Genomic DNA, 27,259 nt, shown 5'->3' on the forward strand with positions numbered 1-27,259 from the left:
ATTGCAAGTGGCGGCTTTACCGGTATGCCACAATGTTGGCCCTGTGACTTATCTATACTATGTGCCAATCTGCAACTATACACATAGAGGGGTTATTGTTGAGCTCTGTGGAGTGGCATTTGGAAATTGCCATGTGATTACCAACTTAGAAAATGTTTCTAAAGCCAGCTCGTTATTCCCTATGGTTGTAATAATATTTTATGCCATGTCTGTGACCGTACCTTCTAGCCTAAGAATCCCTTGCCTTATCTTTTCTTTGTGGTCCATTTTCCCCCATTGATTTCCATGGAAATCAATCTTAGGATGTCCATGATCTTTATTACTTATCTATTTCAGATTGAATGCACACATGTTTATAACTTCGACACCCGTTTTCATAATTGTGGAAAATCTCCTATTATCAAAGACCAAACATGATTTACAGAAGAGAAATGTATGTAACAGGAAACTGAATCAAAGCAAACAGTAATCAAGTGACCACACCGTTTTCTAAGCTTACCTTAAGAGGCATCTTTGCATGCTCATTTAGTAACGGGACATCAAATACTAATCTTCTGAGTAAGTGCTGCATCATAGAAGGCCGCAATTGGCTGTTGAAACAAACTCAGTTTTAATAATGAAGAGAAATGTGTCTAAATTGAGCAGACAATTGATTAGCAGACAATTCCAATTATATGAGCCAAGAATCTGCACCTACACTTCTCTGCAGATGGTATTAATTAGGTGTTCCTAATTTTAAGATTGGCCAGCCATCACTAGATTTGATGTTACATTTCCCTACACACCTCTGTCCCTGAAATGTGAAGACACCTTCTTATCTGCTAGATCTTCCTCTTTTACCCTTTCCTTCCTCATCAGCCACAACTTCCAACTCCATAATTTCTAAAAACGCCCTGCATCAATTATATTAAATGCTTCCTCCCTCACTCCAGCAGATGATTGGAATCAGAAAGAACAGGGAGCATGGGAATAAGAAAGAGGGAAGAAAGGTTGAGACAGCAGCTTTGCTAGAAGAGGAAGGCAGAGAAAAGTAATACATCGTGAACAACTAACTACTGTGTCAGACAACACGAAGCATGTCATCTTATTTAATATTTGGAAAACCTATGAGATAGGTGTTTTGATTCCATTTTCCAGAATTTCAAGTCAACGATATTACTGAACCATATCCTTTATTGTACACTGCCCTCAGTGCCATCCAACTCCCGACCCATGCCCTCCACTGCAAGTACAAACCCTTCCCTCACCCATGGACTGCCAGGCTGGTCCTCCAAGGGTTACTGGCCCATTAGAAAGGAGCCATCACTTTTGCCAGAGGATTCAGAATGATCATGTTCACCATCAGCATGGGGAGATATGGTTCTTGATCTCATTTTAAAACATTTAAATTAAGACTTACCCATAAGCAATGGGTAATGAAGGAAATATTCAGCCTCTGCACTGCCATACATAGGAAATTTTCACTATCATAGCTGTCTAAAAATGTTTAATTAGGGCATTTTTTTTCTCTTTTCTAATGGAAGAGAATTAAAATCATCACACACAGTCAAAAAGATAGTCTACTAATCTTTCATTCAAGTAGCCAAGGACTCCTGATATAATCATCCTCCCCAGATCATCCAGAATAACATTCTATCCATTCATCAAAAACATTTTCCACTACCTAGATACTCTAGGGAGGCTTGGAGGAGTACTCCTGGCCTGACCCATACTCCAGCACATGGAACTACCTAAAATGAATTAATTTTTTGTTGCAGAAATTTCTTACAAATTTGATAAGTTTGCTAGAGTTACACAGTAAATTTTCTTTCTCAGATAAGAAAACTACTGGCACACATAGTTGTCTACTTACCCACAAATAGATAGTAAACAAACTTCTATGGAATCCCGTTGAGCTTTGGTAAGTGAGCAGCCCTTAGATAGCCTATACACGGTATGAAGTAATGAGTCAATGAGGGAAGCATGGTGCTCTGTGCCAGCAAAAAGAGGAGCACATCTTGTTAACAAAGGCAAGACAGCGGTGCAAAGGTACCGATTGAGGGCCAATGCCATGTCTGTAGCACTCAAAGCAGCCTGAAAAGGAATGGAATAGAAAGTCATTTGTGTTTGTGTCTGCAGTATGAAAAAGAAAATACATATTTTTAAATGTGGTTCATATGATCTTTATCACTAAAAGCAACTGATTACAAATTGTTCATAAATGGATAAAAATGAATGCAAAGCTATCTGTCTCCTTGCAAAGCACAAAGGATTCAGGTTATATCACAGAATATCAGTGGTAGGATCTACAGAAGATAAAGACACCAATGATATCAAAGATGTGAGTCTTGTGCATTGCTGGCAGAGGAGATAGGAAGAGGTTTATTCTCATACAGATCACATTCTTATAAATCCTTTGTGAATTCTATTTGGTAATGTTATTTATATTTCTGTTCATGTACATTAGCATCAATAATCAAATACTGAATGTCTTACTAGGTTATCAACTATATTATTTAAGATCAGAATTTCAGGTGAAAACAGATTTCATGAAAGGGCTATTGCCAACTGCAACAAATAATAGCCACATATGTGACAAAATTAATGAATAAAATTAATATTATAACTAATATAAAAACATTTGGAACTTCAAACTATTCCATGAAGTCTCTAACAAAAGAACCTTTTACACTGATAATGGTATATTCTCCATGGGTGGTAACTGATATGCAGGATAGATTTTAATTTATCTAATCCTTAGCAAATGAAGAAATTAGCATGATACTGTAATTGGCATGATTAAACAATGTCCATTAAATCTTAATATTTTAATTGCTTTCATTGAGAAGCATAACTGTGCAGGCCAAAATACAGTTTGACATTAACCAGAGATCAACAGGAGTTACTGTGACCTCCAAAATGAGGGTTAAATGAATTTCTAATTGATTCCTAATGCACCTTATCAGAATGTGTATCACACTCTTGAGCTTGTCGGTTTCACTATTCAGTGAATTCCTTGAGTACATAGTCTATTTTATTTTCTGTTCATCCACTACTTGCCTAAAAATATAATAGGTACTCAACAAATGTTGTAACAAACGAGTGAATGTATATGAAGGAATATCATGTGTGTGTATATGAAAGAATATCATAATGTACATGAAGGAACATCATGAGAGAAAAAAACAGGAAGTTCGTTTTTCAAATCCTACCGTATCTAAAGAGGCGGCAGCCCGCAGGTCTGGCAGAAAGCCAACCTCAAGAAGATGGAGGAGGAAATCTTGCACCTCAATTCCATAGACCCTGTCAAGGAACAAAACCATGGCTGCCTTGTGATCTGGGCAAAACCCCGCAGACATGTCAGGTTCCACCACATTCCCATCTAAAAGAGAGAAGGTGACATGTTGGTGTCAATAGCCAGGCCTTATACATATATGGATTTCACATGGCTTCTTTCCAGCCTCCTCATGTTTTACAAAGAGTAATCAATGAAATAATATTCTGTTCTTTTACTACCCTCCAACAAGTTGGCTGAGGAAAAATGGTTATGCAATTTAAATTCAAGGTCATATAAATATTTGGACTCCCAAATCATGTTTGTTAGCTGCATATATAATGAAGATGTATCTTTATTTATATATTGAGAAGGAAACCAAAAGGCATCCTGAGTTTATCTTGTAAAATTTGAAGTGGACACTATACAAAATATAAAGTAGGCTTTTCCCTCTTTTTGAGGAGAGTCTCTTCTGAAATATTAATAAAATTCATGTACTCCATATATGATAACATTAGCACATTTACATTTCTAAAGCTCAGAACAATTCAAAATGAGCAACAACTCTATACAACCATTTTGGCTTTCATATGAAATACCTGTAAGTGTTCCTCATAATTGTACTTAGCAACATTTAAAATGTTATTTCAGAGTCCTATTATTTTCTCTATCAACAGTTAATGCCTGGGGCCTATATAGAATAGTGATTCCTTCATAATAACTCCTTAAGTCCTATGGCTAGGGATCATCAATATCGATTATAGAATTCCGTGAAAATTTAAAATACAGGAGATATGACTTGCTCCTGTTTGATCATGTTAGTTATGCCAAATTATGCTAATGACACACGGCATAATTCCACAAATAATGTCACAGCATTTTTAATATGGATGAAATATTGAATAAAGAAGAATCCAGGAAATGATGACACATGACCATAATCATCCAATCATACTAAAATAAAATGACAACTTTTCTGTTTTCTCTTGTAATTAATGAATGAATTTCATATATGAATCATGAAAATTCACAGATGTTTCAAAAAAAGTTAGATTAAAGGGTAGTACTCAATAGCTTCCATTCTTTATAATAACAATGCCTATTACAGCAAATACTTCCCCTTCCTCACATGGTAAGAATAATAGTTCTTCTGGTTGGTGCTGTTGTCAGGCCCTGTATCACGGAAGTCATAGATATTATCATACAATTTCCACAACCCCACTAGGAAGGTTGGTGGTGTGATGCTCATTTAATAGATGATGAAACTTGACCTTTAGGTAAATTAAGTAACTTGTCAAAGGCTGTAAACTTAGTAATTGGCAAAGCTGGGCTTCAACCAACAAGAATTGGGATTAAACTCTAAAGGTGATTTAACCCTTAGTATTAAATCCATGTGCTATAATTTTCAATTTAATGTATATGTGAAATTCCAGTTAACTGCTTCTACAAAAATGTCTATAGGGAATTTAAATTTATGAGAGTTTATATACATACATATATATATATATCTCCATGTGAAAAGAATAAGAAACTCATTGAATCTAATATACACTTCATTTTTTTAACATTTATTAAATGGACATTCATTTTAATGAATGCCACAGCTAAATTTGTCTGGGGCTCAAGGTTCATTGATTTGCATCTGGGGATGTTTGATTTTTTACTATTTCCTCAAACACTCAGAGACAACAAAGCTGATTAACTGTTTCTCTCAGACTTGCAGAAAAGGTTGAATATGAAGAAGTTGAGCCAGGCCCACTGGGTTCACCTTTTGTACCTGCTGTATTCATAGTCCCATAGCGAATGCCTCAGACTGGCTAACTGAGCCTACCTGTGCCAACAGCAGCAAGACCAGGGCCTTGCCCCTCTAATTGTCTGAACTTCCCTCTCTCTGATTATTATTCTAAAGCTCAATAATAAATATTTAAAAAAAAGCTTAAAGATGATGGCCTTAGCTAATACTGAGAGAACAAACTAACAACTAATAGAGGTGAAGTTCACACACTAAATACAGAACATATAATGACCATTATTATTACTTAGTGGAGCTTATAGTACCAATTGACTTGCCACTGAAGTAAAGAAATACTGATGATTAAACTTTTGCAGTTAATGCACTGCAACCTCAATATAAAAACGTATGGTTTCTATCTAAAATTCTCTGCAAAAAAGGAGTGAAAGAGAAAATGAGCAATTCACCAATGACCAATGGATTGTGCTTTAAAAATGAGCTTTCATTATGATTCTGAGAGATTTCAAAAAAAAAAAAAAAAACTCTCTCAATGTAGACAACAGACTACATAATTTTGGAAAAAATCATAGAAAATATTATTAGAGCACAATGAAGTAGAACATGGGCAAAAACAACTTGAAAACTTGAAATCTAGTGCAGGCAAACCCTCACAAGAAATGGGTAGGGAAGTGGAGGCTTCTGAACCAATTCTGAAAATGAAAACTGAACATTCTTAGGGCCTATGATTCTGGTTCTTTGCTTTAACTAATGTTACCACCAATTGTAGCCTTTCTCCATTTCCTAATCTCTGTGCCACTACTACTACTCTTTGTCCTGGCAGTGTTAACTTTGTGGCTCAAAATGTAAGGGAAAGAAAAGATGCTAAAACTACATACACATGAGTTAGAAGAAATGTTTAAAGAAGTCAGGCAGTATGACCTGTAGATACACAATGGGGAAAGAAAGGGACACAAATGAGGAAGTCAAAGGGAGAGAAGAATTGTCAAGTTTCAACTTTCCCTTAAGTTCAAATGAGTCTTCAGTTACCACGGCAGTTCTCATCTCGTGGTAGATTTGGACTTGCAAGGTTAGCACACATATAACATACACCCGACAGGGTGAGAAACCTCCATGCAGAGAGAGACCCCTTCATTCTAAACTTGCAGTATCACAGCCTGCCTTAACTAAAAATGCATAATTAACAAAAGACAAGGATTACAACATTCACTTCTGACTTGTTTTTAATCCAAAGTTAGAAGTTTACATAAAATAATTCATATATAAATATCCAATAAAATATGGCAACTTGGATAAAAACTGGAACTTGAAAAAGTTAAAACAGTATAATTTGGGATGCGAGGTACCTTAGTTATCAAATAATTCACTGTATCTTTTAAAATTTTCTCCTTAGTCTTGAACACTTTCAACATAGAGGAGATTTAGATCATTAAGTTAAAAGCTATGATCACTGGTTTGAGAAGGAAAGCATCATAAGAAAGTGACAATGAGAATTATCAAGTGTATGAATTAAGGAATTGAGTGCAAGAAAGGAGAACGGGGAGGAAGGCTTGTGTTGTGGTTTAGTAAGTGAAGCCACCACTTAAGATGCTGGTATACCATACTGGGACCAAGTTTTGAGCTCTGGCTGCTTGGCTTCCAATCCACCTCCCTGGTAATGCTCCTGGGAAGGTGGTGGATGATGGCCCAAGTGCTTAGGCCCCTGACATCCAGATCTGGCTACTTAGGCCATTTAGGGATTGAACCAATGGATGAAAGATCTCTATTTGTCTCTCCCCCTCTCTCTGTCTTTCAAAACAAAAAACAAACCTCTAAAAAACAATGAGAATAGAAAATATTTTACAAAATAGTATTCTTTATAGTTATTTTTAAAAGAAGCCCAGTGTAACCATATGGCAGGGAGCAGAAGGGAGGCAAGTTGAATATTGATAATATTATTTAGAACACTATGTCTTCCAATTTTTTAATGAATAACACAGAATAGAATGGCAGCTGACCTTACCTTTGGCTATTGTTGGCATCTGAAAAGCAATGCTGATCACACCCACCAAATCTCCCAATGGAATTAGGGATCTCAAAATAGACCTGATTCTGATGGCTTCTCCCTTACCAGCATGAATCAACTACACAGGAAGAAAAATAAAGGAATATTAGAATCATTTGTAAAGTCACTGTTATAACTATACCAAGGCAATTTGAAGTCATGGTACCCAAGCGTAAAGTGAATTCCTGTTAAGTTTACATATAAAGCCAGATCACTCTCAGAAACAGTTGTTTTAGGTACAGAGACGTTAACCATTTCCAACAACAACATACACCAAAATACATAAAGTACTGTGTAGACAAGCTGGTTTATCTATTAAAACTATAGATTTTATATTCCCAATATATAAGAAAATACTGAAAACCTGGGATGTTGATAAACACTTAACCACCCCTTCAAATTACATACAAGTATGTACCTATAACAAAAGCAGTAATACAATGGAAAATAATGATCCTCAGACATTGAACATATACTAATATCTGATTGATTTAGCTTATTTCTTCCTATGTGATAAGAAATTAATATATAGCCATTTATATCCACCCAGACTTCTTCTAAGGATGGGTTTATCCACCTGTTCTTCAGATCACCATCAGCTACTGAGGTACCCATGGTTCCTGTGGATCTGGACACAGTTAAGAATTTCAGGGAGCCTCTGGAACAGACTGCAGTCTCCAAGAGCCAGGGTGGGCATCTGTTTCTTTCATAGGTATGAGACAACAGCATGATTTTTGACAGATAGGAGGCTTCAACCAATAGTTATAAAGATCACGGTGAGTCATTTATCAAATAACTTAGTTATTTCCACTCTTAACAAAGACACATCAACAAGACCAAGTGCTAATTAGCATGATTTCTCTCTTTGTTTCTCTGATTTTTTTTTCACTTGGATAGAGGGGGGAAAAAAAAAGCAAATATTGTAAGCATTAAGTATTTTGTCTACAATCACACTCAGCATTCAAATTCTTGGTACTCTTTCCCCATTCACTTAGATGAAAATGCTCATTAGCAGTAAATATTAAATTTTAACAAAAAAAAAAACTAACTAAATTCTCTAATATTTATTTTCTGTGGTTCCTCCCTGTTCAAACAAAGGCGTACATCAGAAAGGTTTAACCTAACAGAAGTGACAGGGACAAAACAAAATGAAACACGTGGGCATTTGGTTTAGCAGCTGGGACTCCAAGATTCAAATTTCCATTTTGGAGTGCATAGGTTCAGTGTTGACTCTGCTTCTGACTCCAGCTTCCTTTTTTTTTTTTTTTTTAATTTTTTTTCTTTTTTTTGACAGGCAGAGTTAGTGAGAGAGAGAGAGACAGAGAGAAAGGCCTTACTTTTTCCCTTGGTTCACCCCCTAAATGGCTGCTACGGCCGGCGCTGCGCCGATCCAAAGCCAGGAGCCAGGTACCCCCTCCTGGTCTCCCATGAGGGCGCAGGATGCAAGCACTTGGGCCATCCTCCACTGCCTTCCCAGGCCACAGCAGAGAGCTGGACTGGAAGAGGAGCAACCGGGACAGAATCCGGTGCCCCGACCGGGACTAGAACCCAGGGTGCCTGTGCCGCAGGCAGAGGATTAGCCAAGCGAGCCATGTTGCCGGCCTCCAGCTTCCTTCTAATATACACCATGGGAGGCAACAGGTGATGGCTCAAGTTGTGGGGATCCTGTCATCCATGGGGTAGATCTGGATTGGGTTCTCAACTCCAGCTTCAGGCAGGCCCAAGCCCCAGCCATAGTGGGCATTTGGGGAGTGAACCAATGGATAGGAGCACTCTCACTCTCTATCTTTGTTTCTGTTTCCTGCCACTCAAATACATTTTTTAAAAGATTTATTTAAAAGTCAGAGTTGCAGAGAGAGAGGGAGAGGAAAAGAAAGAGAGAGAGATCTTCCATTTGTTGGTTCACTCCACAGGGCCACAACAGCCAGAAATGAGCCAGGTCGAAGCTAGGAGCCAGGAACTTCTTCTAGATCTCCCACATGGGTGGCAGGAGCCCAGATACCCGGGCCATCTCGTGCTACTTTTCCCAGGCCATTAGCAGGGAGCTGGATCAGAAGTGGAGCAGCTGGAACATGAACCAACACCTATAATGGATGCCAGCTTAGCACGAAGTGGCTTCACTTGCTATACCATAATGCCAGCCCTCCCTCAATTTTTTTTTAAACAAACAAACATAAATAATAAGGATAGAGAGAAAGGTGCTCTATAAGTAAGCACCTCTGGTTTATGCTCATTCCGGGTTGGAAATTGAACTTGCAGTTCTTAACCCTTCTATCCTAGCATAAGTCAATAGGTTTCACACTCTGGGTTGTTTCACATTAGCAGGTTATGAAGTTAATTTAATGGTTAGCATTTTTGAAACACATGTAGTAAAAAAAAACTGAATTGATTAAAATAAAAGAAAATATGAGGGCACTTCAAAAATATTGAAAAATTATATTAAATACATTTATTTTGGTGTAAAAACTTAAAATCCATGCATTTTGTGGTGCTACCCACTTCCATGAACTTTTTGAAGACTATATGGATGAATGGATTTCAAAATTTTTTTACCAAAATAATTTTATCTTTTAATTCCACTTTCCATGGACGTTTTAAAATACCTTTGTATCATAATGCATTACATAGTAAAAGTAATATTTCCAGAAATTCTAATTCAAGTTGGTCAAAAAGTTTGAAAAGCACTAATCTATAAGATACTATCTTCTCCCTACCTTCTTACCCTCCCATTTGCTTATAAACCAGTGGAGAGCATATAGAACTTAAAATTGTATGAAGAAAATGACTCTTGGTGGGTGGGAGTGGCTGCTTTCTGTATGCACTGTAATAGAAGAAGAAATTGTGTTTAGAAAATACATTATCAGGGGGCCGGCGCTGTGGTTCACTTGGTTAATCCTCCGCCTGCGGTGCCGGCATCCTATATGGGTGCTGGGTTCTAATCCCAGTTGCTCCTCTTCCAGTCCAGCTCTCTGTTGTAGCCCGGAAGGGCAGTGGAGGGTGGCCCAAGTGCTTGGGCCCCTGCACCCACGTGGGAGACCAGGAGGAAGCACCTGGTTCCAGGCTTCGGATTGGTGCAGCACCTGCCATGGCGGTCATTTGGGGAGTGAACCAATGGAAGGAAGACCTTCCTCTCTGTCTCTCTCTCTCACTGTCTAACTGTATCTGTCAAATAAAATAAAAAGAAAAAAATACATTCTCAGGGCTGGCACTGTGGCCTAGCAGGTAAAGCCGCCACCTGCAGTGCTGGTATCCCATATGTGCGCCAGTTCGAGTCCTGGCTGTTCCACTTCTGATCCATCTCTCTGGTGTGGCCTGGGAAAGCAATTAGAAGATGGACCAAGTCCTTGGACCCCTGTACCCACATGGGAGACCCACAGGAAGCTCCTGGCTCCTGGCTTCGGATCAGTGCAGCTCTGGTTGTTGTGGCCAACTGGGGGAGTGAACCAGTAGTTGGAAGATACCTCTCTCTCTTTCTCTCTCTCTCTCTGCCTTTCTCTCTCTGTGTAACTCTGACTTTCAATAAATAAATAAATCTTTAAAAAAAAGAAAGTATGTTCTCTTCTTCTTAAACTGTGTGGAAGCTATGTGTGTTTTAGAGTTATATGAATAACTAAGTATTCTATTAATGACTTGTACTGAAATCTTATTACAAATTTTACAACCAATAAGACATATCCAACTAAACAAACATTTGTTCAGCATCTAGGCTGCAGTTATTATTTTTAATGGAGCATGAAGATTATTGGTTTTGGATGCCATTGTGATTCCTGCCAGCTACGGTTGTCTTAGCAGAGACAGATAAGTCAAGACTGCTGCTCCTGAGTCCCCCAGGCACTTACATGCATTTCAGGAGCACAGCGTCCTAAGAGGTCAATCAAAGCTGCATAAAAGGTCATGATTGCATTCCCCATGTGGATAGTGTCATCCTCTTCCTCCTCCGTATCACTTTCGTGGGTTTTCCAAAAGAGACCAGAAACAAACAGGAGAATTGACATTTTGAATTCATGAAGTATTTCTCAGAGACCACTAGGGTAATGTATTTTTTTTTATTTTCGTACTTTTCATATCTGTTTTCAATGTATAGTTTGCTATGATTAAAGGAAAATAATAATGGGTTCAATATCAGATTTGACATTCTATCAGCAAGAACACACAAGTGGGAATTTTAGTATCAAGATTCCTTCAAAAAGGATAAAAAGAATTGGTAATTTGATGGAGTCTACTAATTTCTGGTGGCAGATAGTGTAGTAACAAAGAAAATAAGCAATGGAAAGACTGCAAGCTTACTTCTGTAAACAGAACATATGCAGTTAGGATGATAAAGGCATGATGTAAGATACAATTTGACAGGCACACAGTACAACACCTTGCTCAAAATAAGTGCTTTATAAATGCCATTTCATTTACCTCTCTAGCCCACCTCCCACAAGAAATCTGATGCGTCTCCTTCCCCTTACATCTTACATCTATGTAAGAAGATCACAAATGTTTCATTGTCTTGCTGATGAGATGAAAGTCCGGATGGCTATGGAACCTCATGGCCTGCCTCCATGGTAGACTGGCAGAGGGCTGCCTCCACCAGGTGCAGCAGTCTTCAGAGTGACTGCGAGATCATTGCTGGGCACACAAGAGTGTTCCCAGGGCCCTCAGGTGCACATTCAATATTTGTGGTCCTGCATCTGAGGCTTTGATATATTTTCTACTACTGACAGGACTTAAGGATTTCCTGTATCATCTCTGGTTAACTGATAAACATAGAAGCTACAGTGCAATTAACAGAATGCAAAATGTGTCCTGTGAACTTCCAAGTCGAGTAGTATCATTTACTTGGCAGAATATGTGTAATAGACCTACAGTGTTTTGCTGGATCCACTAGTTGGTGAGGGACCATCTCGGGAAGGATCCTCCGCTATTTTTATGGCTTCTTCCATGGCTGCAAGGAGACCATTCCCACCTTCCCCTCTCAAAGCAGGACCAAAACACTCAGGCCTCCGAATGAGCAATCTAACCACAACATTCGCATTCTCTTCCACACTTTCCCCTAAAGTCAAATGGGCAAGATAAGAAAACAGTCACTTCTTATTTAAAAGAATAAAACACTAAAACCCAAGAGTAGAGCAAAAATTTAATATAATTGTTAGTTTCATGCAGGTAAGACACATTGAATTTTTTTTCTTGCAATTAAAATTTTCAAAGTAAAGTAAGCATTTTGGAGGTATGATTTCAAATTTATTAACTTGTTATGGGAAAACATGTCACAATCTTTACTATTATTGGAATCCAATTGCTATAATTTACAGAAATTTAGGTATCCAGAGATATTAAACAATAAAAATACAATCAAAAGAAAAATATATAATTAACAACTGTACAAAATCCCCACTAATAAAACATGCAATTTCTTTACAACTATTCATTTCCCTCATAAAAATGCTAGAACAAATCTTTATGATATGCACCTGTTTTATGCAATTCTATGATTGACCAAAAAAAGATCTCAATCAAGTCCTACCATTACAGAAGACAGCAAATCTAAGAAAGTCAAGATATCTTTCTCCTTCGACTGGATTCCACCCAATATCTGGATAACCCTTTGACACCAACATCTGGCAGCTTTGCAGGCCACAACCAGCCAAATAACGAACTACCTATAAATAAGAGGACAAGCAAAGTGTTATCCCTCACATGGAAATTCCTTAGACACACTAGAGACAGTAAATAGTATTCTCTAAGGGTGATTTAAGATGAATGTTATTTTCAAATTTTATTTATTTGAAAGGGAGAAAGAGAGAGAGAGAGAGAGAGAGAGAGGGAGGGAGGGAGGTATGGAGGCAGAGATTTGAATGGAGAGCTCCCACGAGCTAGTTCACTCCCCCAAATGCATCCAAATAGCCATGTTGCTGGCTGAAGATGAGAACCAGGAACTCAGTTCAGTTCTTCCACATAGTATGTGTTAAGAGGAGGCAGAATCATGAGCAGAACTGGAGCTCAAACCAGGTATTCCACTATGGGATGTTACATTCCAAACAGTTTCTTAACCACTATGCCTAATGCCCACCCTACAAATTCTCTTTAAAGTGAAGATAATCCACATGAACCCACCATGAGCTCCCTTTAAAAGAATATTAAATATCACAATAAAATATAAAAATAAAGATTTACAAGCAACTTTAGAAAATATTCCTGAATTTCATATCATTTAATGTGAGACCCTTACCTACAAAAGTCATATTGGATAAGTTTCTAAAATGTGTAAAACAGAATTCATTTGAGATACTGAAAAATTTATGTGATATGAAAAGGAATATTAAATAACTGAATTATTTCTAAAATGATGCATCAATTCAATGTGGGAGTTGTACAAGAAAAAATGAAAAGAAACAGAGAAGAACTAAACTTAGAGTCAAATATCTTTGTGTCAAATTGAGCCTGCGTCATTTACTGGATGCCACATTTTGAAAAAGTTATTGATGATTTTTTCAGGCATGGCATCAGTGTCTAAAAAACTTTTTATCCAAGTTGAGTATCCATATGCTAAAAATAAAAAAAGTCACACAATCTTGAATTTTTGGGGAGCCACACGACGCCACACGTGGAAAATTCCACACCTAATCTCATGTGACATGTCACAGTCAAAATGCAGGTGCACTAAAAATATATAAAATTTCACCTTCAGGTTATAACATGAATACGAATCATAAAATTTTCAGGTTTAGACTTGGGTTCTATCCCCAAAGTATTTCACTGTGTATATGCAAATATTCTAAAAAGAAAGGAAAAAAAAAAAACCTTAAATCTGAAGCACTTACGGTACTATGCATTTTTGATAAAGAATTCTCAATCTGTAACACCACCCCTTTTTCAGTATATTTGAACTCACTTAAAATTCTCTGCTTAGTTTTATCTCTTAACACATTTTGTTTTAGTCAGATGTTGGTCTTCTGTTTCATAATTAGCTCTGTTTTAAATGACATCCCAAAAGAAGTCATTATCAATGGTAATAAAACTGTTAAAGGATCAATTTGTCAGAGTTACATCCAGCACCAGTAAAATCAGCTTTTAAAAGAAATAAGTAATATGGCTAATTATATTTGATGCAACTATACTGAAGTATCATCGATATATAATAAAGTCAGCTATCTAAGTATAAAACCAGTGAGTTTGGAAAGATGTATACATATGTAAAAGCATGCCGCATCGAGACACAGACCATTTCTCCCTTGCTTCAAAGCTCCCCTGAGCCCTCTGCAATCACTTCTTCCCTACACACTCACACCTAAAGCAATTCGCTTTCTCTCTCTACAAATTAGCTTGCATTTTCTAGAACATTTACATGTAATCATGCAGCAGGTAGCTTTCTGTGCCCGTTATTTTTACTCAGCATAATGATTTTGAAATTCAGTCACACTGTGAATATCATTTGTCATTCATTCTTTTTTAATGCTTAATAGCACCCCCATGTACACAGATTTACCAAAATTTTGTTCATCAACTTATATTTGGCAAACATTTGATTTTCTTGCAGTTCGAGGCTATGATGAATACAATGGCTATAAACATTAATGGTCACGTCTTGATGGACGTATATTTTCCTTTCTATTGAGAAAATTCATAGGGGTGGGAAGTGGTAATATATAGGTTATAGTAGGCATAGATTTAACTTGTTAAAAAATTGTCAAACTGCTTTCCAAACTGACTCTACCATTGTTCAACCCAATAGTAGTAGATGAGGGGCCCTGTTGTTCTACATCCTCCTCAACATTTCGTATTTTCAATATTAGTCATTTGAATGAACATGTGAATAAAAATATTTCCAATAATATATGAGAGGGAAGTCTTCTGAGATGAGTCAGAGAAACAAAGTTTCAGTTTCTGGACTGGTGTGTCAGAAGGTTTTGGGGATGCATTCAATGGCTCTGCAGTCTGCTAATGCCATTCTCTAGGACTGGGGCACATAGTTAACAATGGAGAAAAAACACACCGACCTCACTGACTTGATATCATAGTAGGAAACTTATTTTTTAAAATACATACATCTTAATAAAATATATTTATTTTAAACATAAATAATTTAAAGCTACATATATTTAAATAAGTATTTATTTAAAAATTAAATTAAAATGTATTCATGTATACAGTATATACATATATATTTTTCCAGCTATTGAAAGCAAAGGAGTAACAGGTTAAGAAGAGCTTTAGAACCTGGGAAACGCTTTCAATTTTAAAGAGGATGGAACAGGAGGAGCTGTTCAAGAAAGTGACTGTGCAGTCACAACGTGCAGGATGTCTGCAAAGGACAACTTTGGTAAGGCTGCTGCACAGGGAGGGAGAGCAAGAGCAAGCCCATAGGCCCTGGGACAAAGCACATTTGGCTCATTCTAACAACAACAAGGAAACAGAGCAAATAAGAATAGTATGAGATCAAATTTATGAGTATGTAGGATCAGGTTTTGAAAGAGCTGCTGCAATACCTTTATTTTTACTTGGAATGAGATGGAAATCTTCTGGAGAGTCCTGGGCAAAGGACTAACATGTTCCTTTCTCTGAGGACTATTTTGGCTTAAGGAAAGATCAGACTCTCAGGGAAACCATGGGGAAGACTACTGCAGCTACACTACGCGAAACATTTCCCAGAAACCTGTCAACATATGTATGGCATAATATCCAAAGAGTTCATGGCCCTAGGATATTGGTGATGCCTTGCACTGGAATACATGAACGTATATATGATGTGAAATGCATGTATAAGATGTTAAGACAAAATTTTTAAAAATCAAAGGTGTATGCTTAAAGCAAAAGCAACAAGAGGTATCATGAAAGGACAAAAACTCACAATAACACTGAGAAAGTAAGTCCACTCCAGTTTCAAAGAAAAATGCTTGTGAATAGGTAAATACTTCATATCTTTATAATTTCTAACAATAATAGTCATCTAATTATGTATAATGTAAGATATAACATATGGTATGTAACCAATTGTTATTATAATATACTTTAATTCTAATCTAACTATAACCTATTTATATGTTTAAAATCTTAGAAAGAACTATGAACAACCTAAGTCACAAACAACACACAGGGCAGGATAGTAGCTTACCTTTTCCAGATCTGGCTCACGCAAAGCTAGGGCCAACTCATTATTATCCATCACTGAGGCTGCTGCCACGTCCAGTGGTGTTGAACCTCTCATAGCTGGTGAGGCTGTTAATTCCAATGAAGATGAAAGAAAATCTGGATTATACTACAACTATAAAAATATATTAACTCTTAAAGTATAATTTCTAAACACTATAATGCTGCAATAATCTAGATTGATTCCATAAAAATTTGACTTTAAAATACTTTAACTGTAAAATAAAAATTTGTTTTATAAGACATAATGTTTTTTAGGGTAGACAACATGATCTTTGGAAACATGTATACTTTGTGACATGGTGAGCTATTTTTTAAGATTTATTTCTTTTATTAGAAAGGCAGAGTTACAGAGACAGAGAGAGAGCTACCATCTGCTGGTTCACTCCTCAAATGGCTGCAGCAGCTGGAGCTGGGCCAGACAGAAAACAGGAGCTTCTTCCAGGTCTCCCACATGGGTGCAGGCTCCCAAGCACTTGGGTCATTTTCCATTGCTTTCCCAGGTGCATTAGCAGGGAACTGGATTGGAAGTGGAACAGCCGAGATTCCAACCAGCACCCATATGAGATGCTGGTGCTGTAGGTGGCAGCTAAACCCGTGACATCACAGTGCTGGCTCCTAAACTGAACTTTTAACAAATATCCTATCTCATGCACTTATTTTTTTACGTGTGTGGTAAGAACACTTAAAATATACTCTCAGTGATTTCCAAGAATGACTCTCACAATACCATAAGCTATAGCAATCATGTTGTAAAACAGATCTCTTGAACTCTTGTAATTCCTCCTGTTTAACTGAAATTTGTAACCTTGGACCAACACCTTCCCAACCCATTCCTCTTGCCACTGGTAATTTCCATTCTGCTATTTGCCTTTATGAAATCAACCTTTTGGATTTCACTCCTAAGCAAGATTATACAGTATTTGACTTTTTGTGTCTTGATTTTTTCACATAAAATAATAACCTTCAGATTCATTCATGTTGTCAAAAATAATGGGATTTCCTTCTTCTAAAACACTGAATAGCATTCTATTACACACACACACACATATGTGTATATATATATATATATATGGCATTTTCTTTATTATTCCACCATTGATAGGCACTCAGACTTATTTCATATCTTGGCTGTTATAAATAAAGCCAAAACGAACATGGGAGTGCAGAATATCTTCAACATATATCCAACAGTGGGATTGTTGAGTCACACGGTATTTATATTTTTAATTTTTTAAAGATTTATTTGAAAGGCAGAGAGAGGGAGATTTTCCATCCACTGGTTCACTCCCCAGGTGGCCACAATATTTGGGGCTGGGCCAGTCCAAATCAGGAACCCAGAAATTCACCCATGTCTCCCACATGAGTGACTGGGGCCCAAGCACTTGGGCCATCTTCTGTTACTTTCTCAATCACATTAGCGGGGAGCTGGATCTGAACTAGAGCAGCCGAGACTGGAACCAGCACTCTAATATGGGATGCCATCACAGGCAGCAGCTTAACCTGCTGCAACACTACGCCAGGCCCTATTTTTAATTTTTTGAGTAATATCCATACTGTTTTCCAATACGGCTCTACTAATTTATATCACCAATAATTTACAAGGGTTCCCTTATATCCACATCCTTGCCAACATTTCTTATCTTTTGTGTTTTGAGAAGTAGAGGCAGAGAGAAATAGAAAGACACAGAGAAGCAGAGAGTTCTCATCCATTGGTACACTCCCCAGATATCCTCAATGGCCAGGGCTGAGTCAGACTAAATCCAGGAACTGGGAACTTAGTCCAGGGGTCTGATATGAGTGACAGAGATCCACATGCTGAAATAATCACCTGCTGTCACAAAGGATTAGTGCATTAGTAAGAAACTGGAATCAGGAGTGAAGCTGAGACACAAGCCCCAACATCCTGATATGGGATGTAGGCATCCCAGTGAGTAGCTCAACTTCTGGCTTAAACTCTAGGCAAAATGTTAACCCCCCATTTTTTTTTTTTTAAATAGTGATTCTAATTATAGTGACATGATATTCTCATTGTGGTTTTGATTTTCAATTTCCTAATGATTAGTGATATTAAAAATTTTCTCATTTACCTCTTGGTCACTTTTATGTCTTTGATTATTGTCTACTTAGGCCATTTATCCATTTTTAACATAAAGTTTAATTTTAATGTATAATATATATAACTTACCTTAAAGATCAAATGAAAGTCATATGCTTACTTACCAAGACCAACACTACTGTTTTCCAGTAAGTAACTGAGATGATCAAACATGGCTTTTTGATTCTGCCGACTTATACGACAGAAATAACAGAGAAAACGGCAACAGTTGGCCACCATCTTCGGGAAGGTGATTTCCTATATAAAGAGCATTGAGTTAGATACTGACAGAAAACAATGTTTATAAAATTGAGTTTAGAAGTTGCTGTATCAAGCACGTTTTCAGTATATGTGTTCCCATACAGGCCAATTCTCAGATAGTAAAGACTTTCATATGTACAGACTATGACTTACCTAGTCCTCCAACAATTGAAAAATTAAGCCCAACAATAAGTCAGCAACCTCATTATTACAAAAAAGGTTGAATCTGGAATTAATCTATAGCCCTGAACTCAAAAAGGTGGCATGAGTCTTATTTTTGGATCAGACACAGTTGTAATTCCTAACATTCTTAGATATGCTTCTTTTGGATATTACGCATCCTCTTTCATTTTGTCTTATAAAATTGAGATAGTATGAATAACAATACCTATAGTAGATAATTCATATAGAGAGAATTCATTGCGTTAATTTCTGAAAACTATACAGTTCAACATTTGGACCCACACAAAAGTGTCTTCCCCTTAAACTCCTTATTATTACTAAGATCCAAGGAATTCACAACCTCCCTGATTTGCACACAGCTTGCCTGCTGAGATTGGCCCCCTTATTGGAATACCTGCCTAGTAGGCTCCACCAAACAGGTCTCCCTTGAGGGACACATCTTATCACAATATATCCCTCACGCTCCCAAATTACTCCCTTAGCAGAATATATTATTAATGTTTATGTCTTTTAGACAGGCTGAATATGGGAAATATAGAATCATTTCACATATTGTGAAAATATCTCAAAATTAAAATATAGAAACACATTTTGCATATCAGAGTTTATAAAAATTATGCTGATTTAAATGAATTTTTTATTATATTACTCTACTAATTTGGTTTTCAAGAACTTTATTTTAAATTATTGTCACTTAAAAGTTCACTTTACAGTCATAACAAATACATTTCCAAGCATTATTATCAAATCTTGATTTATACCAGAAATGTAGTGGAACCAATTATCATCTGAATCACCAGGAATGGCTGGGTTTGAAGAAAATGCTGTGTTAAGGACTTGATGGCAATTGAATTAAAACTCAAAATTTAAAAATAAATTAGGATAGCATTAACCTTCAAATTATTTAAATACCCCCTAAGTGAGAGAGTACTTTAAGAGACAATAAATTACATTTCACAAGACAGAAACTTTCTGCAATACCGATAAAGGACAAAACTAGTAGTACATCCAACCCTCAATCTCTAAGGTTTGCATGCTTTTTTCAAAGCATGTTCTTTTAAAAATAGTCCTCCTAAGAGGTTTTAAGAAATTCTCATTAACCTGCAACCCATATACTCTTGGAGGATCTACTAAATGGCATCGCAAGAATCAAAGATTTTCCTTTACCTTGGACTCTCCACCTCCAAGGACATTCACCATGACCTCCATCACTGTCTCATGCATTCCAAGTGCCCTCATGAGGTTCGGGTGCTGGTAAAACACTTTATTATTCATGATATCTCTAGAAACCACAGTGGTGGCATAGGAGAAAGTACAGAATTCAGAGAAATTTAAATAAAAAATTTTGAGATGTTTATGTATCTTAGAAATAACTTAAACATATAGAAATATCACAGTTAAGTAACAATTACTTTTTTTTTAAGAGTCTTTTTTTTTTTTTTTGACAGGCAGAGTTAGACAGAGAGAGAGACAGAGAGAGATCTTCCTTTCCGTTGGTTCATCCCCCAAGTGGCCGCTACGACCAGCACACTGTGCTGATCTGAAGCCAGGAGCCAGGTGCTTCCTCCTGGTCTCCCATGCAGGTGCAGGGCCCAAGCACTTGGGCCATCCTCCACTGTACTCCCGGGCCACAGCAGAGAGCTGGACTGGAAGAGGAGCAACCAGGACAGAATCGGGATTAGAACCCAGGGTGCTGGTGCCGCAGGCTGAGGATTAGCCTAGTAGCTGCGGTGCTGGCCAGTAACAATTACTTTTAAGTTCAATTTACTTTTTCTCAAAAATATTGTTAAGTCTACCAGAAGTGGTACTTAAGTCATCTATTCTTCTCAGTTACAAGAGATGTACTAAAAAATGTAAACCCTGATTACAGGAAATAATTTTGGATATTTAGTCCTAATTTTATGGATATCCAAACATATGTCTTATATTTTATTATATAGAAATATGAAAGCAGAGTTATATCACAATTGTACAAAATTCCTGTACAAATCTTGACATACTAGCTTCTCTGCTTTTTATACATGAGTGTAATATTTTTAGTATTGATGTATCAAATATTTGTATGGATAATTGCCATAGTGTCACTTGCTGTTATATTCATTCTTATTCTGTAGAAATGCTTAAAAGAAAACATTCTCCAAGAGAAAACAAATACATGTGAATTCCAGGTTCAAGTAATTCGATTCATGAAAATGGACATTCAACTTAAAGAAATAGGAACAAATGATACCTTAAACGTTTCATATTATCCTTACTGCATAATACATCATTGCAATGTGTTCAGCAAGATGCATAACTCACTTCAAATAAAGAGTTCTGTTGACTTTTATTTTTACATAAATCAGTCCAAGAATCTTTATTATAAAAAACTGTTAGAGCTATAGCATGAAAAAATAAATACAACCTACAAGAAAATGGAAATCTCTTCAAATCTAATTTCCTTAATTAAATCACTCACCAATTTAGTCATATGATAAATTTTTAGTTACTCTAGGTATCTCAATAATGTATAATAATATGATTCATATATAGATACATACATAGATGTAAATATATGGAAAGAGACAAAGCTTTAATATAGCACAGATCAAAAAAACCACTTGGGGGCCCAGGATGAATGGACATCTAACTTATTTGCTACAAGATGGACTAAGGCCTTTTTTCAAATATGACTGTGAAATATTTGGCAATAAAACTTTCAACTCACAAACCAAAGCTGTAAACCTAGTGTTTCCTCTCTTTAATTAAAATCTTTTTGAATGCAATTACTTTCATTTGCAAACCTTGTTTTAGTTTTTTAAAAAAATTAAGTGGATTTTTAACTCTACCACCCAGTAGATAGGTGGTTATGTATTAAGCATGTCCTTTCTGTAAAATATTTCTAATACCACAAAAAAGTAGCATTTTATTTTTGTCATTTTGAGTCTGATTATTTTGAGTGCTTTATTTGTTTATGACAAAAAGTACTATTGTGGGCTTAAAAAAGGACAAAGTTATCTCCATTTCCTTGAAGATTTTTAATTTTTCCTTTTGGGTAAGATGACTTACTCTAAGAGATCTCTTCAAATTGAATTTAAATATTAGTACTCAGTAAGACCCATGTTAATACATTTATAAATAAAGATAATAATATTTCCTTTCTTCCAATAGGCTTTTCTATTTTCTTTTTTGCATACATATTTTACTGTGCAAATATTATCATAAATTTAGAACATAACCTTAGAGATTTATATAGTACTTTTATAACATTAAATACTTTAAAAGCCCGTGAGTAGTTATTATTATTTTCTGAGTCTAGAATGCATATAAATTAAACAAACTGTATATTTACATTTATACACTTGCTTTCTTCTCTCAGGAAAATTTTTGAGCTCTGTCAAAAAAGAGGGTATACTCTTTTGCATTGGCTATTTTTTTCTCAATAAATGAATCAGATTTCTTTGATCACTTTTATGGTTTATACATGTTCTATTTATTCATGCAGCAGTAACCTTTATTATCTGCTCTTTGGTCTGATATCTATATGACTACATTAGCTTTTTTAACCTGAATATTTATCTTTTCATCACATTAAAATACCATCTAAATTTCTACACCTTTAGGTATTTTTCTTATAAATACCAAACAGCTTTTTATATATTTGTTATATCTTGATTCTATTTCACAGCCCCAAACTAGAGAAACTTGATGATGATTACATAGATTACACATATATAAACTAGCAGTTTACTCACTAAAACTTTATATACCCATCCTTTCCCTCTGAAATCTCTATCTCTTAATGCATATTCCCCAGGATAAAAACTTAATAAGGCATTTCAATGACTAATTCTGAACTGTCTTTCTTTTGCCCTCAGTCTTGACTATGAGGTATAACCGTAATCCCAAATCACATATGAAGCTAAAATTCCTGACACTGGATCCTCGGAAGAGTCATCCCTGCCCCCTTCCTCTTCCAAAGCCCAGGAGAAACAGAATATTCCTTACTGTTTCCTCCTGATGAGTGTTTCCCTCCATCTACTACAGATTTTAATGTGCTTTTATTATCTGATGTTTTCATATGGCTACATATTACTGAGAGTCAAAAACTTCTAAGATAGTTGTTACGTGTCATTCCATCTTACTGACCAGCTATAAATCAGTCACCTTTCATTATTGATCAATTTTCTTACTTAGCTTAAAAACAGTCTCTAGGGAGAAAAACCCAACTTAATGATAATATAGTCTAGACATTATATTTGCATTAATGTATCTATTATACTTTCCTAGGGATAAAGAACTAGAAAGAATTTATAAGACAAACGTTTAATATGTTAAATAATTTACCCCAATCCACGAATCATAAGCTTCTCTTCCTCTTTGCCCATTCTTACACTCAGCAGAGAACGAATTTGACCAAGAGATGCCAGCAGGTTGATGGTGTCCTCCACAGAGACGCCATTGATAGTGTAGGTCTTCGGCAGGGCCCGGACCAGTCCCCCAATGCCATCGTACTGCCGATGAAGTAGCACAAACATGGCTCTCACCAACTCAGGGTCTTCAATGACAGACTCTTGGGCCCATCGAACCATGGTCTCAGAAATCAACTGCTGAAGAGTGGCTGTAAAGTTGTTATGGGTGGTTTTTAAAGAAGAAATTAGTAAGAGAAGACTCCTCGGATATGTCAACTCTATACCCCATAGCCCCAAACTCTTATCTGTATTTGCAGCAGAATTGATAAAGTTATGAGTATTTGAATATTATCTATATTTTAATAAGGAGCAATTATGGACACACGGGGATAAAAACAGATCTTTCTTTAAAAGCCATTCTTTTTTTTTTTTTTTTTTTTTTTTTTGACAAGTAGAGTGGACAGTGAGAGAGAGAGAGACAGAGAGAAAGGTCTTCCTTTTGCCATTGGTTCACCCTCCAATGGCCGCCGCAGCCCGCGCTGCGGCCAGCGCATCGCGCTGATCCGAAGGCAGGAGCCAGGTGCTTCTCCTGGTCTCCCATGCAGGTGCAGGGCCCAAGCACTTGGGCCATCCTCCACTGCACTCCTGGGCCATAGCAGAGAGCTGGCCTGGAAGAGGGGCAACTGGGACAGAATTCAGCGCCCCGAACGGGACTAGAACCTGGTGTGCTGGCAACGCAGGCGGAGGATTAGCCTAGTGAGCCGCGGCTCCGGCCTAAAAGCCATTTTTAATATTAAATTTGCCATTTCAAAGTTGCAGCAGCTATTTCAAAATTACAGTTGGTATTCCATAAGTAACTGAATTATGACAATTAACCTGAGATGCTCTATTACTTTCATTTACTTTGTTCCATTATTTTCCTTCCTGAAAGTCTATCATCATATATCCTTGTGAAGCTCATAGAAATTCAAGGAGGTACCTGTTTAGTTAGTAGTCTCCTTACTTGAGTCATTTGCAATAGTGACCACTTCAAATTATCTTTTTATCTACATTTGCATACCTACTTGTCCTTTAAAATGTCTTCACAAGAATTCAGTTGTGTTGTTGTATTAAAGTAAAATGTTATTTCACACATAGAAAACTGTTTGCAATACAATGGGCAATAGTGTACTTAGCAGCAATAGAAATTTCCAAATTTCTTCAAATAATGGTAAAAGTATCCAAGCTAAAGAAGGGCTGGTGTAGTATAGAGAGATGTAATTCCTATCACCAATACATTGGAAATTTTCAAAATAAACTTTTTAATTTGCATCTATATATTATCCAAGTAAAAACAAGCCTGCCAATTTCAACGAAGTATAAAATGTAGATAAAATACCAATGCACTTCCATATTTTTCAATTCTATGCTATCACTTTTCATAGGTTAAGATTACAAACCTCACAATAACAAAAAATGATGCATGATAAACAGTAACCTCTGATTTGAAAGATACACTGACTCATCTGATTTTAAATCTGAGAATCAAATTTAGAAATAATTGTACAGATAAAGTTTTTCCATTGTAAGTTATAGTTTCAAAACAATTGTGAAAGTTTTAGTGACTTAATTTTTTTTTTCTTTAAGAAAAAGCCCTGAATATACCAGCAGTGCCTGTTAAAATCAGTGAAGTCTTACAAGTGAGGTCGTAAATAAGCTCAGTCTCTCAGACCCTTTCCTTGATTCCTTCCAGGTAAGTGTGCTGTGCTCAGGAGACTCAGTGTCCAAGGGATTTATTTGTTTTCAAGGTGTAGCAGCTGTTACTGTCAGTTCAACAGGATATGGACAAGCCAGAAGTACCTAACACTGAAGAAAGTATGTCAGAACCCAAATTGGGTTCCAGGCATTATCTCTATTACCTTTAAGCATTAGTTTGAAGCAATAACATGTGAAAATCAATTACATAGTATTTACATAGGCAAGCTATATCATTTCTTACTGTATCTTTTCTCTTGACAGTTTTTGTCAAATATATAAATTGCTAGTTCTCTAGGGAGCTAATTCACCCTTTTAATGCTGCTGTGTTTCAATCAATTCCTACAAATATGGCTGGATGCTGCTGTCTACTTCTGGAAGCAATAGGCATCTACTTAGGAATCTGACTTGGAATTTACAGACTCGGTGATCTGTGCAATTTTTGCTCAGAAGCTGATGAATTGTCAGCTTTTGGGTTATTTTGCTAGTGCCCTCTCACACCGCTTACAGGACTTCCTGGAGTCACTCTCAACTGGCTTTTCTGTTTGTTTCTTCTTCAGGTATGTCACCTTTTCTACCAACGAAAGCAGTCGTCCTCTAATTGTTAGATCACTATTTCCATCCAGAGACCCATCTTCATCCAGCTCAATTCCTAGTATGAAAAAAGCCAAACAAAGCACAAGAGGAAATCTTACATTAAAAACATAAATTTGGGGAAATAATTTTCAGGCCTTTAAACGTTTGCCAATCCTATCTTAGAAAAACCTCAATTCGGGACATGCTCAAGCTGACTTACCTCAAACGGTACAGTTAGAAACATACCAGGGTATTCCAATTCAATCCCATCAAGGTGGCATGTACCAATGCCATCTCACTAGTCCCAGTGATCAATTTCTGTTCACAACTGATCATAATGATAGGACTAAGAGCCAAAGGGAGCACATAAACAAGACTAGTGTCTGCAAATACTAAATGATAGAATAAAAAAGGGAGAGAACGATCCAACATGGGAAGCGAGATACACAGCAGACCCATAGAATGGCAGATGTCCTAAACAGCACTCTGGCCTCAGAATCAGCCCTTAAGGCATGTGGATCCAGCTGAAAAGCCCATGAGAGTATTACAGGCATGGAAAGCCAAAACACTCTGGCAAAAAAAACAAACAAAAAAAACCTAAATGAAAGATCTCTGTAAGTGAGATCCCAGCGGAAAGAACGGGCCATCAAAGAAGGAGGTACCTTTCTCTGAAGGGAGGAGAGAACTTCCAGTTTGACTACAACCTTGTCTAAATATGATCAGAGTTGGTGAACTCAAAAGGCTTCCATAGCCTTGGCAACTCATGACAAGAGCCTAGGGTGATTACTGAGGCCATAAACAAGAGTGTCAATTTGTTAAGTCAACAACAGGAGTCACTGTGCACTTACTCCTCATGTAGGATCTCTGTCCTTAATGTGCTGTACACTGTGATTTAATGCTATAAGTAGTACTCAAACAGTATTTTTCACTTTGTGTTACTATGTGGGTGCAAACTGTTGAAATCTTTACTTAATATATACTAAGCTGATCTTCTGTATATAAAGAGAATTGAAAATGAATCTTGATGTAAATGGAAGGGGGAAGGGAGAGGGAAAGGGGAGGGTTGCGGGTGGGAGGGACGTTATGGGGGGGGAGCCATTGTAATCCATAAGCTGTACTTTGGAAATTTATATTCATTAAATAAAAGTTAAAAAAAAAGAAAAAAAAAAGATGGGAGGGTTGCAGGTGGAAGGGAAGTTATGGGGGAGAAAAAGCCACTGTAATCTAAAAGCTGTACTTTGGAAATTTATATTTATTAAATAAAAGAAAAAAAAACCATGGGGAAAAAAAAGAAAGAAAAACCTCTAAACCATTTGACAGTACTGAGTCAAGCCATCTTGTCTACCAGCACTAACAAAAATCTAAGATTCACTTGTCAACCTCTTTTTCTCTTTTTTCTCAGTTTCCTGTCTGTGAGTTCAGTGTTATCAAAAACCAGCAAAAAATACAAAAACCAAGCAGAAACCAAAAAGACTCAAAGTGAAGAAAAATTCTGCTATTTGGCCTGCCCCTTGGCATTTCTACTTTGGATGTTGCCTGCGTAGACATATAGTCATGTCTTGCCTTGTCTAGAAAGCCCCTCCCACACCTTTATCCATCTCCCATGCTTCTGAAAATGTCAGTGATATTTGGCAAGCTGAGAAACAGAACACACATAAATAGGTGTCCTAAATCAGGGGACACTTCATATCTGAAGAAATAATTCTATGGTTTCAGAGTATCCCTTTATTTATAGCATATACACAGTGTAAATTTGTGGCAGTTAGTGGGTCTTCACTCATAAGTTACATTAATATGTAAGGTTTTATTTTATTCTTTGTTAAAGTAAGATGAA

At 36.7% G+C, this 27,259-nt stretch overlaps 1 protein-coding gene across 8 annotated transcripts in view; it reads right to left on the reverse strand.

The window, feature by feature from the left end:
* RYR2 (ryanodine receptor 2) overlaps positions 1 to 27,259 on the reverse strand; it is a 772,754-nt gene that overhangs the window by 175,727 nt on the left and 569,768 nt on the right. For all 8 annotated transcript variants that reach the window (NM_001082757.1, XM_089311247.1, XM_089311246.1 and 5 more), the window contains 12 exon segments: positions 500 to 590; positions 1,853 to 2,073; positions 3,192 to 3,361; positions 7,006 to 7,126; positions 10,887 to 10,992; positions 11,902 to 12,088; positions 12,560 to 12,695; positions 16,148 to 16,251; positions 18,406 to 18,538; positions 19,892 to 20,006; positions 23,051 to 23,324; positions 25,358 to 25,501. In NM_001082757.1, the coding sequence (NP_001076226.1) occupies positions 500 to 590; positions 1,853 to 2,073; positions 3,192 to 3,361; positions 7,006 to 7,126; positions 10,887 to 10,992; positions 11,902 to 12,088; positions 12,560 to 12,695; positions 16,148 to 16,251; positions 18,406 to 18,538; positions 19,892 to 20,006; positions 23,051 to 23,324; positions 25,358 to 25,501 (1,802 nt within the window).

This window comes from Oryctolagus cuniculus, chromosome 13 (genome assembly GCF_051225735.1).
Source record: "Oryctolagus cuniculus isolate XC-2025 breed Fujian yellow rabbit chromosome 13, ASM5122573v1, whole genome shotgun sequence".
Taxonomy (NCBI): Eukaryota; Metazoa; Chordata; class Mammalia; order Lagomorpha; family Leporidae; genus Oryctolagus; species Oryctolagus cuniculus.